This window comes from Plectropomus leopardus, chromosome 2 (genome assembly GCF_026936395.1).
Source record: "Plectropomus leopardus strain MGB_pleo_1.0 chromosome 2, ASM2693639v1, whole genome shotgun sequence".
Classification (NCBI taxonomy): Eukaryota; Metazoa; Chordata; class Actinopteri; order Perciformes; family Serranidae; genus Plectropomus; species Plectropomus leopardus.
Window position 1 is genome coordinate 23,442,229 of NC_142177.1, and position 12,191 is coordinate 23,454,419.

At 37.1% G+C, this 12,191-nt stretch overlaps 1 protein-coding gene across 1 annotated transcript in view; it reads left to right on the forward strand.

Annotated features, from left to right (window-relative positions):
• Nucleotides 1-12,191, forward strand: part of LOC121957005 (suppressor of tumorigenicity 7 protein-like) — a 93,409-nt gene that overhangs the window by 63,966 nt on the left and 17,252 nt on the right. Inside the window, exons 2-11 of the mRNA XM_042505479.2 lie at nucleotides 8,140-8,322; nucleotides 8,744-8,826; nucleotides 9,689-9,845; nucleotides 9,933-9,987; nucleotides 10,133-10,248; nucleotides 10,520-10,598; nucleotides 10,933-11,021; nucleotides 11,454-11,554; nucleotides 11,718-11,832; nucleotides 11,941-12,013. Of these exons, the coding sequence (XP_042361413.1) occupies nucleotides 8,154-8,322; nucleotides 8,744-8,826; nucleotides 9,689-9,845; nucleotides 9,933-9,987; nucleotides 10,133-10,248; nucleotides 10,520-10,598; nucleotides 10,933-11,021; nucleotides 11,454-11,554; nucleotides 11,718-11,832; nucleotides 11,941-12,013 (1,037 nt within the window). The 5' untranslated portion in view covers nucleotides 8,140-8,153. The remainder of the gene's footprint in view (nucleotides 1-8,139; nucleotides 8,323-8,743; nucleotides 8,827-9,688; nucleotides 9,846-9,932; nucleotides 9,988-10,132; nucleotides 10,249-10,519; nucleotides 10,599-10,932; nucleotides 11,022-11,453; nucleotides 11,555-11,717; nucleotides 11,833-11,940; nucleotides 12,014-12,191) is intronic.

A 12,191-nucleotide genomic window follows, 5' to 3' on the forward strand; every position in this document is an offset into this window, starting at 1 on the left:
AACAATAAACCAGCCGAAACTTAATTTAAATCAGCTGTCTCTTGAAATTAAAATAAAATCTGACCTGTAGCTGTATCATTTTTTTAAGTCTTTTGTTTTGTGTAAACCAACTCAAGAGTTTCCTGAAGCTAATAAAATGCTCCGTCATGACAGAGCTGCGGTAGCAGCAATGCTCAACACATAAACTAATGGCTAGGCGGGCACCACAGTTATACATAAATGAGCTAAATGAGCTGAATTCAGAAAAACCTGTAGCTTGTGATGGCTTGTGATCAACGTATCTTGTTCCGTGGGAATAATCTCTTTATTTCATGTCAGTTATTCAGATTGCATTGTGGCAGTTTCATTTCACATCTCTTCTACTTGCCACATGCACTTGGGGTGGGGGTTGGTCTTTTTTACATCTGTCTTAAATTACTGTCAGTAAAGGCCACACAGACCCACCATTCAAATCATCAAATTTCAAATTCTACATATGGGTGTTAGGTCTACATAAAAATGTAGTAAAACCACTGAGCAGTCAGGGACCATGCAGTAGTGTAAATCATGTCAAGCACATCTAAATATTCAAAACTTGCCTCTAAATTCAAGGCTGTTTTCTCTCCCTTTTTCCATCTTGACTGAACATGCGACTATCACTGCACAGCAGCTGAGTGTGTCTCTTTCCTTGTCTGTGTCACTCTGTTTCACGTTTTATAATTGTATACTTCAAGGCCAATGTAAAGCACAAAGCCCTCTAAAATTAGCTTGCCTATGAGTCATCTTTGAAACCATCCCATAAAGGTTACATGATTCTCAACAGCAGTAACTGCAATTAAGGGCCGTTGACTGCAATGGTAGACTTTAACCACAGAGACCCAAGTGCTGTGTGTCGTGTTCTTTCACATGCTCTCAGTCAAACCTCATCAGGTTATGTGAATGGACTCAGGTGCCTTCAAGGAAATGATGATGGTTTAAAGTGAAGGTTTGTGAGTCAGGGAATTGTTGTATCCATCATCTGATGCAATCGTTGTCATGTAGAAGATCGCAACAAAACAGTCATTTTGTAGCAATGACTGTTTTCATGCTGGAGGCTCCAAGGATGGCAATACATCTGTCTGTCAGTCAGTTGTTTCAGGCTTTAATATCTCAGCTGTGGGATGGATTTCTATAAAATGTGTTGTATATTTGTGGTTTCCAGAGAATTAATGCTACTAACTTTAGGGACTTTTTTTTTTACCAACCTTTATATCATCTGACACTGGTGGTCGTGAGTTAAAAATGTGACCAATGATTTGATTTGATTTGACCACATACCTGAAATGTCATGATCTTCCCATTAACGTCAGTTATATTTTGTATTTCGTACAAGGCCCTCAAGGTCCCACCTTCAATGCTGTTTCCATTTTTTTTTTATTAAAAAAATGGTAATGTAGCATGCTAATACACTGAACTCATATGGTAAACATCTAATTAGCCTACCTGCCATGGTGGCATTGCCAGCATTAGTATATAGCTCTAAGTGTTGAGTCAGGGCTGGGTACCTTTTGACTAATAACGATACCAGTACCCTAAAAGATACCAATACAGGACTTCATTCGACATCCATAATTTGAATGGAGCGGCGTGTTGTATAGTCGTTTTGAACATTTTGGTGGCTTGGCATACTGAGCTGCCAACTCTGTCAAATACACTGCATTCAACTTCACCACACCACAGACTGTATGAGCTTTTCTGCTGCTGCAGGAGTGTGAGCTCAGTGCCACTGACAATTGAGAGAGTACGCTCAGCTGTTAGCATCACATGGCTAACGCTACCTAGCAGTTATTAATAAATTTAACGACAGAATCGTGCCATATTGGTGTCATTGTAAGTTTTCTGTGACTCTTTAATGGGTTGGTGTCGAATGTGAGCTACTGCTGCTGTGTTAGCTTGTGCTTACTGGGTAGGCATTGAACTGACTGTTTTCCAGAGGACAGCGGCTTTGGACTTGATTGCAACAGCAAAAACAATCGGATGCATTGTATTGTTGGAGCCGAGGTTTGGGTACTAGTTTACTTAGTAATGGTTCTTCTGTGCAGAGTTTCCTTGTTCTCCTTGCGTCAGTGTGGGTTTTCTCAGGGTTCTCCGGCATAGTCCAAAGACATGCAGGTTGGTTAACTGGTGACTCTATACTGGCTCTAATTAAATGTGAGCATTAACAGTTGCCTGTCTCTTTAGCTGCATTTCCACCAAAGGCTTTCGATATAGTACCTTTGGAACCAAAAGTAACACCTACAAACAAACACCTAGACCCCAGATCTGTTAAGCATTTCCACCGCAAACAGTACTCTTACATGTGGGCGGGGCTGTTGTAACTTACTGCTCCATCAAGTAGCGCTTGCTGATTTTTTCTCGTTCACCAGTGATACAAAGTGAAGTCTGCACCCCGTTTATCTTCCACAGAAGGCAGCTGCAGGCTTGAGAGAGAGTCTTTTTCAATGGGATATTCATAAATAGCGGGTTTGTGCATCGACTCTTTGTCAGGCAAGAGCAGGGGTTTCAGTGCTGCTGGAGCACACTGGACCGAAGCTCCAACACGTTTTTTTTCTCCCATTGAGGATTAGAATATATGCAGTTCACATAATCTTGTTGCAATTAATATAGATTTTTCAAATGCTTGAAGATCCATTCATTTCTAAAAGTGTATCTTACCCAAGAGAGACAATAAAAACAGATGGCGTGGTCAGAGTTATATTGAAATATAAGATGTGTTTATGGATTCACGCCATGTCATCTCATGCATTGAGTAACATTATCAGTAAAACGGTCCACCTTTAAAGTTGCCGGCAGCCACCCCAGTGAATCAAATTATTTCTGCTCGAGGCTACAAAACATCCTTTAATTTTATAGTTCTAGTTTACTAATGTATGAAAAACTTGTCACATTATGAACAGTGATTAAACAGCCCAGAATGTTGATTCTCTACTGACTGATCAATGGGCTGCAGTGTTTAGCTCCACTTTTTAGTACCAGATCTGTGTGCTACTGTAGGTACCCCAAGTGGAGGGGTGACGGTTTCAAAGATACTACTTTTCACAACTTTTTGCAATGGAAAGGCAAAGAAATGCATACTGAACTGAACTGAACTGAACCGAACCAGCCTGCTTGTAGAAATGCCCCATATGTGTCAGCCTGTAGTCTGGCAACCCGTCCAGGGTCTATCCCGCCCCTCGTCCAGTGTAAGCTGGGATGGGCTCCAGCCCTACTCCCATAACCCTTAACAGTTTAAGCACTTACAGCTAATGAGTGAGTGAATGAACCGAAAAGGTATCGAGTACCAATACTCAGCCGTTGCCTTATTACAGTCTGCCTCGTTACTTTTTTAAGCATATAGTAGAGACTTTTGCTTAGAATAATTGAGTGGTTGCAGCAGGAATAACATCAAATATGTTACACCCTTTCACAATAAGGAGAACATAGGACACATTTAACTTACTCAACAGTAATTAACAATACAGGTATTTTCATTTGAGTGTTTGCAAATGTTTGACATATAACACAGTGGCAGTAACGGGGTAAATCCGAAGCTCATTTGAAGATGGCAACATATATCTGTATCATGTTTGTGAATTTGTCTACTGCTGTTTTGGCTATTCTTTTGTTTATGTTGGGATTATGGATTTTAACATTCAGCACATCTGCTTCTGCAACACTGACAAGCAAAAGAACTGCACATTGAGTTTAGAGGATCAGTATTTCTTTAAGAAAAAAAGTGGGAGAGAACAGAAAGAATGGGGACACAGTGCCTTAACTTGCCGATGACGTCACAAACGTCCTCTCATAAACACAATCAGCCTAATTAACATTAAAAAGGCATGATTTGCTCTGTCTTTGCAGCCTTCATTTTATAGCACAAAATTTTTATCACTCTTGCTGGTTGCAGTTAGACACTATTTAACACCTTTCAGAAAGTACTGTAACACCTTTCAAGCTCCTGCAACTGTCGACACACTGTTATGCACTCACAATACCTGTAGTTTTTATGTGTGCACCTTGCCTTTTATTTTATTGTTTCTAAAAATGATGTTCTTGCAGGAGAGGGGAGTGGAAGGGAAAAAAAGACCCTGGCTGCATGAAGGTAATTCATATGTATTATTCATCTCTGCCTCTTCCATTTATTCTTACAGTTGGCTGGAGTTGTATACGATGAAAAAAGCCAGTGTACACACCAGATGAGAGGCTGCTTGCTGCACTCTTAAGCTGTTATTCCATGTTTTGCGTTTCCAATCCTACGTTAGCAGTGCTCATTCTGATATGATGATGATTCCGCTTCATGTTTTATAGGTTTTATCTGACATTCAAGGGGATTAATAAGATTCTACACATACATTTCATCCCATTCTATCAAAATCCGGACTTTGCAGGCATAATATATGCAGCCATGCAAAGTGTCACATGATATGGATCTTCCTCTGTGCTGTTTGAATGGTGGGTATCCTTTCTGCATGAGCATAATGTGGTGCAAATTAGTCATTATTATAGTTATGAAACAGCAGCCGAGCATGTCCACTCGTCCTCACAGATTTACAGAGAGTTGGGTTGAAATGTTGCTCCATGGTCTGTGAGCCTGTCATGGAGGAAGTCATTTTTCTGCGGCACCATTGCTCTCAGATGTGGTCAAACGGCACGGTCTGCTGATGCAAAAAAAAGAACACACATTTTCTGAAAATGAAGTGTTTTGAGAGAAATGACTTGTAGGGGGAGAGTCCCTTCGTGGAGACAAGTAATATAAACTCACCGAGAGAAAGCAGTGTGGGAGATGAGAACCAGTTTCATAAAGTTTGAAGTTTTCCATCAGCAGGGACCACCAAATACAGAGCTTTATCACTCATTACAATTGCTTTACATCTAAAACTCTGCTCAGGTTGTACTAAAATGTTTCTCCTACATCAAGCAGACTTAATGAGAATTTTTATGTAAAGTGATAAAAAAATTACTGCATCTCATTAGCCTGAAATGTTCTAAAATATTAATTCATGTTTTGAATATTTTTTTTAGTCTCATACATCCTCATTTGTTGTAACAGCTGGCTTTGTGAACAATCTGATCAACAGAACGCCGGGTATTTTCAAGCCTTAAAGAGCAGCCTCTTAAGTAATAATGAGAGTGAGAAATGCAGTGCATTTAAGTGAAAACCTTGATTAATTATGTATGATTAGAGGACTCTTAAAAGCTTTGGGGAGAGAAAAGAAAGAAACTACATAAACAGAACATGAAGTCCAGAATGGCTGGATGGATACGAGACACGAAATTGTAAATGAACCTTAAGTATACAGGTGACTGCAGAATGATGAGAGATATTGCTTCTGCATGACTGGACGCTGGCTGACCATTTGTGTACAGGTCATGTCACACTTACTAAGGTCTGATGCTTGCAATTTTATATCAGTTTTGTGTTTTATATTTGCATTATATTGTGTACAGTAGTCTTTTGTCCTATGCACTGAACATTTTAATACAGTGTTTTTAATTGAGTTGTATGCATGCATACAGACCTGCAAATGTCCTTGCATTCATCAAAGTATATCTTATTTGACGTCTGTTGAGATCTAACCGATATGTGTTGCAGTGTAAATGCAAGAGGAGATAACACTGTTTACCAGGTATATTCTTAGAGGCTACATGTATGTTTTATCAAAGAATGAGTCACTGAGCAGAGGTCATTTGGAAATATCATTTCAGCAGAAAATACATTCAGAGATGCCACACACCCCTGATAACTTCTGCAGACCTCTGTTCTTCCTCTTTTATTCTTCTTTTCTTCCCCCTGCCACTCTTCCTTCCTGTCAGTGGCATCGTGCATGTTTTCACCTCTAAAGTGATTGTACCTGATTTATATGACAGGCCTTTAACCCTGCGTGTGCTTGTCCATCAGCATCAGGCAGAAAACACCCAAGGGCATGTGTGAGCAGGACCAAATCTGGCTCTCTGTCATTCAGTGGCTGTAACCTCCAACTAGAATGCACTCCAACAAATCACATTTATCCCTGCACTGTTAGGATGTGAGTCAATCGCACAAGGTGAAAAGCCCTGCGGGTTTTATGCATCCAAAAATATACTTGTAACTTATAGCAATAGACAAACTGAACTGTTTATTTTTGACAAAGTATCTATGATATGTAAATCATGGAAATAGTGAATTCTCTCAATTTACATTGACTGGCAGTTAGAAAAAGGCTGCATCATTTACACCCAAATCTTAGCCTTAGATAAGGCCAGCAAAAAATGTTTGGTAATGAAAACGGAAGCTTATGATTAAAGAGAGCTTGTATGTGTAAATACATGAATTTCTAAATTATTTTGATGAATCCAGAGACTATAAGGAAGGAAACAAAACTGAATGTTGTCTCCACCTGCAGTCAGTTGATTGCAACAGAAATGAACGTACTAATGACTTAATGGCTCCACTTGCTGGTCATGAACAGTAGCACAAGCTCAAATTAGCTTGTGAAGGGAAGTGTTGGTTGCACAAAACAAGCAATTTGAATACATCACCTTGGGCTCTGGGCAGCTATGATAGGCATTTATAGCTTTTTTTTTTTTTTTTTTTTAAATAAATAAAAAGAAGATTTTTACAAGCTAAATGCTCACTGGCTTAAACAAAGTAATAATTCAAAATCTAGTTAATTTTTAGCTGGAGCCCTAATATTAAGTGGAGGGAGGAACAATCTATTCATTACTTGAGTAAAGCAGAATTTAACCCCTGGTAGCAAAGTTGTGCATAATTAAAAGTACCAGCAAAATATAGCCTATTCACAGTATCAAAGTAAAAGTGCTCATCATACACAATATCCCTTTCTCTGATTGTAAGGAGCATTTCATTTGTATATCTGATTGAGGTGGAGCTCACATTACATATTTAGCTCATACATCATTGTGTATTTTTATTCATAAAAATATTTGTGTGTTTGTTTGTTTTGTGTAAAATACAAATATTCATAGTAATAAGTATGTATTCTGTAATTAAAGTAGTATAAAAAGTACATTTTTTTTATGGAGTGCATTAGGAGCAGTGTTGGGGTGTAACTATTTATATGTCATTAAAATACAAAATGAATATAATTGTTATTAATCACAGTAAATGAGGGAAAAGATTTTAGTATACAATTAAAGTTACAAATCAAAATGTTTTTCAGACTTCTGAAAAACAGAACTTTCAGATTTCTTTAGCTTTAATGACCAGTTCAAAACATTTGTTAGAAAAATTATCAAAACTTCATTTAACGTAATTAGTTATATTCCTTTGATGAAACCATTAAACTAGTTAATTTTTTATCACATTTTTAACAGGGTAATTAGTAATCTGTAACCTATTACATTTTAAAAGTAACACGCCCATTGTCGTTTACTTTTTATAAATCCACTATAATTTCAGGGGTTTTAAAATTTTATTTCTAAAATACAAATTTTCACGGTAACTAATAACTATACAGGTGACCTGTGAAAGGTAAATAAAGTGGAGGAAAAAGTAAAATATTATTATAATATATATAGTGTTTATTATAGTGCATTACCAGTATAAAGTAGCACAAAATAGATATACTTAAAGGTTTTTTTCTTTAGTTTTTTCGTCAAACTTTATTGATACATTCAACTGAAATATCTAAATAATCTAAAAGTTTTAAATTTTCCATTGTGGCCATGAATATTTTAAAATCAGAATCTCTAAAAATAGATGCGTCATTTTTTTTAGCCAAATCATTATAATTATATGTGTTTAATATTTTGCTAAAATAAAAATCAAATTAATGACATTATTGTTTTTATAATAATAATAATAATAATAATAATAATAATAATAGTATTATTATTATTATTATTATTATTATTATTACTATTATTATTTCTTTGGCATATTTTGTCACTTAGTAATTCATTTTTTAAAAGCTAGATATAAAGTTTTATTTGTGTAAAACTCAGCAGACAGACGTTTATTCCAAAAAAAAAATTCTTTTGTTGTCCATAATATTTATTTTTGTTAAACTAATTAGTAAACAACAGTACTCATGTAACAAAACATTCAAATCTTTTTTCTGTGGTCACCGGAAATGGATTTTCGTAGGGATTTCAAAATAGAAGTCATTTTACTTGGTGATCACGTGACTCCTCTGTTTACAGGCATCCGGAGAAACATGGAGGACACCGCTGGCAGTAATCCCCAATCTCTCGGATTTACAGAGAAATTAAAGTCCTGGCTGTCTTGGTCATGGACCTATGTGTGCTTCATTTGGTTCGGCATGGTGCTGATCATGGTTTACGTCCTGTGGAGCCCGCTGAAACTGCAGGAAACTCTTACCTCAGGTGAATTACTGCAGCTGCTAGCTAGCTATTGTTAGCCTTTCGGGTATCTGGCTTTAGCTGACAGCAAGCGGAGCTGTTGGTTTGACAGTTCATTGTGTCACTCATTCAGGCATAAATGGAGACTACTTTCTGGTTCGATATAAGTCGTGTTTTTACGTATGTATCGCCAGCTCCTAGATATATTATTTACTGAACAGCAGCGTGTATTGCATGCAGTCATACTTATGTAGTTTATTGTTGTGCTACTTTGGTCTTCATTAACCCACATTTGGTCTTTACTAAACCCACTGCCGATGTTTTTCTGCAGGCATGTGGTTTAGTGCTTCGGATTTTTATTGCATGGGCACAACACAGGACAACAACTACTCACTGATCTGTTTGCACCATACTGACTGTCTCTCTTCTCCTTCTTCTTCTTCAGCCTCAGTGTTTTTAAATACACTGACCCCCAAATTCTATGTGGCTCTCACTGGAACCTCTTCTCTCATCTCTGGACTCATCCTTGTGAGTTATCACCTCAGTTATTTCTTGCAGAATACTGCAAAATGCAAGATTACATTTGAGACACAGCTTGCAGTTACCTCTGCCTCAATTCTGAATTTGTATTCAGTAATCTAAGATCAGACACATAAGAGTAGGAAGCCTAATTTTAGAAGAGTAACACTATTAACTAGTAAAAAAAAAAACAAAAAACCAAAGCGCAAGGTGACGTCCTCAGGTGTTTTGTCCACAACTCAAACATATTCAGTTTACTATCAGAGAGGAGAGAGTGAATGTGTGTGTGTGTGTGTGTGTGTGTGTGTGTGTGTGTGTATTACTTATGTATGCTGTATACTGTACAGATGAAGACACCTAATATCTTTTTACAGCTGTGCAACGACAACAAAGGCATTTGAACAATTGACACACAACAGTAAAATATTCACATTAAGAAGCTGAAATCAAAGAATTGTGCCTTCCTTTTTTTTTTAAGAAGGATAAACAAATTCAAACCGATTCACTGATTATTATTAAGTTGTAGATTTTGCACAAAAGACACCTTGCTTAATGACAATTTGAGCAAAGTTTGAAATGAACAAGATAAATTATTTTTTGCAGCTTTCAAAGAGGGGAGGGATGCAAGAAAAGGTTTAGGAACCCCTGATCAGTTGATATGATAGCAGTTGCCACCAAGGAATAACTGAGTAATGATTGATTGATTTCTTTACTTTGTGTCATGTACACAAACATGTGTCCAAGATGCCATTACAGTATTGTTGCAGTGATTGATCCAAAATACATGACATTTCATCATATGAAATAGTAATAGCTGTCTTACCTAATACTGGTGTGTAACATATTGTCACCATATGTTTTCTTGCCACAGATATTTGAGTGGTGGTATTTTCGTAAATATGGGACCTCATTCATTGAACAAGTGTCAGTGAGCCACCTGCGTCCTCTTCTGGGTGGAGTAGAGAGCAGCTCCACTGGTCTGTTTGCATCAGTGAATGGAGAGGCGGAGCCCAGGCCCAGTGTTTCAGGTAAATATGAATATAATAATACACACTGTAACAGCAGTACTTCTTGCAATATTATTAGCACTAACACCAATATCTTCATTTTTGTAGAGTGTAAGGTGTGGAGGAATCCTTTGAATCTGTTCAGAGGAGCAGAATACAACAGGTAGGAAAAATGGATCATGGCGCATCATGTGAAACTGTTTATAAAGATAAAAACTTGATCTTTGGTTTAAAAAAAAAAAGTTTAATTTCATTTGCTTTATTGTTGATCATAAAACTATAGCTGTATTTTGTATTTTACATGACAGGTACACCTGGGTAACAGGGAAGGAACCATTAACATACTATGATATGAACCTTTCTGCCCAAGACCATCAGACCTTCTTCACGGGAGACACTCCACAGTTAAGACCAGAAGATGCAGGTGAGTTATGATCATATGCAAACTAAAACCACAGTTTAGTCAAAACAGAGATGTGATATTTCTTTTTCTTTATGATCATACAAGCAAAAGACTGCCAGCATATTTCCTTATAGGAGATTTTTCTAGTTCTTTGTAAATGTTCAGACAAAGCATCTTCCTGTTGTTGTTGTTGTTGTTGTTTTGGTGGTGGTGCTTTGACATGCACAGACACAATTAAATATGTCTGTCAGGTCACATCTATAATAAGCTTGTGTTCCTCATTTCATTCCAGTGATGCAGAAAGCCTGGAGAGAGAGAAATCCTCAAGCCAGGATCAGGGCAGCTTACCAGGCCATAGAAATGAACCATGAGTGAGTCCAACTTTCACACATTTTTACATCTCCATAAAGACTGTATCAAGAAACATTAGACTGTATCTTCTAAATTGCATCTACTGTTGTAATGCAGTTTAAATTGGAGTTCCCAAAGTAAGTTTCTGTGATTGACTTTCTTCAGTTAATGAGCATAAATACATTTTAAAAAATGACTAATAAATCTACCTTCTTCTTCTAAAATAATCTTATTATTGACTCTTTATGGGTGCTTTCATATTCAAATTATTGCCTTGATTGCGTTGAAATTTAGATGTACATACAGGAAGGGCTGTTGAAAATCTGTGCCTTTGTGTCTCACATTTGTGTGCAGATGTGCTGCAGCCTATGTGCTCCTAGCAGAGGAAGAAGCCACAACCATTACAGAAGCTGAACGCCTTTTCAAAAAAGCACTAAGTATTGGTAAGAGTGGATTTTATATACATTGGCATTAAAAAAAACCCAAAAAGTTTACCTTTAAGTACTTATCAACTGTAAACTGCCCGGTTGCAGGAAGATAGTTAACTAGTTAAGAGGTAACTACACCCACTTTTAGTTGTGTGAAATGCTCTGCCACACCCTGAACAGTAAGACAAGTCAAACTACATTGCTGAATAACTTCAAATTACAGATAATTGTTCTCATAAATAGAAAAGATCACCTGTCCACACCCACCTGTGATAATGGATCTAATTACAAGTGCAATATTCTATCAGTTCATTATTGCTTTTCTTACAAACAAGACCAGAATATGTAGTATGAAGTTGCATCATATATAATAATACAATTTGATCCATATGGACATAGAAGTGTTTTTTTATTAAATGTCTCATATTTTCTATTTGCCATCCACAGCTGGAAAAGATATCAACTTGCTGGTGTACATCAAACGCAGACTGGCAATGTGTGCACGCAAGCTTGGACGGATTAAAGAAGCAGTGAAAATGATGAGAGATGTCAGTTTCTATCAAAAACTAAACTAGTTCAGAATAGCATCTCATAGTGCTTACTGCTGCTACTGTAAAGTGTGAATTTCAAATGACTCATTCAACTGAGGCAACATGTGTATTGTATTTAAAACTATGGTCTTTTAATGTATGCTATTTTCTATCCTTCCAGTTAATGAAGGAGTTCCCACTTCTGGGAATGTTAAATATACACGAAAACCTCTTGGAGGCACTTCTAGAGCTTCAGGCATACGCTGATGTCCAAGCAGTCCTTGCCAAATATGATGGTAAGATTCAACACAAATAAATAACTTCCATCATTATATGTTTGGACAGCAAGTGTTCTATATGACATACTACACATCACATGACCCTAATTTCTTCTGCCATTGTAGACATCAGCTTGCCAAAATCAGCCACTATATGCTACACATCTGCACTGTTGAAAGCACGGGCAGTTTCAGATAAGTATGTGTCTTTTTCATTCATTTATTTTTTAATCTGTTTTGAACTTTGCCTATCATTCAACATCAGTGTCACTTAAAGGGACAGTTCTCTCCAGAACAAAAATACATATTTTACCTCCACTCTGCAGTACTGTTAATCAGTCGAGATTGTTTTTGCATGAGTGGCCCAGTGTTGAAGA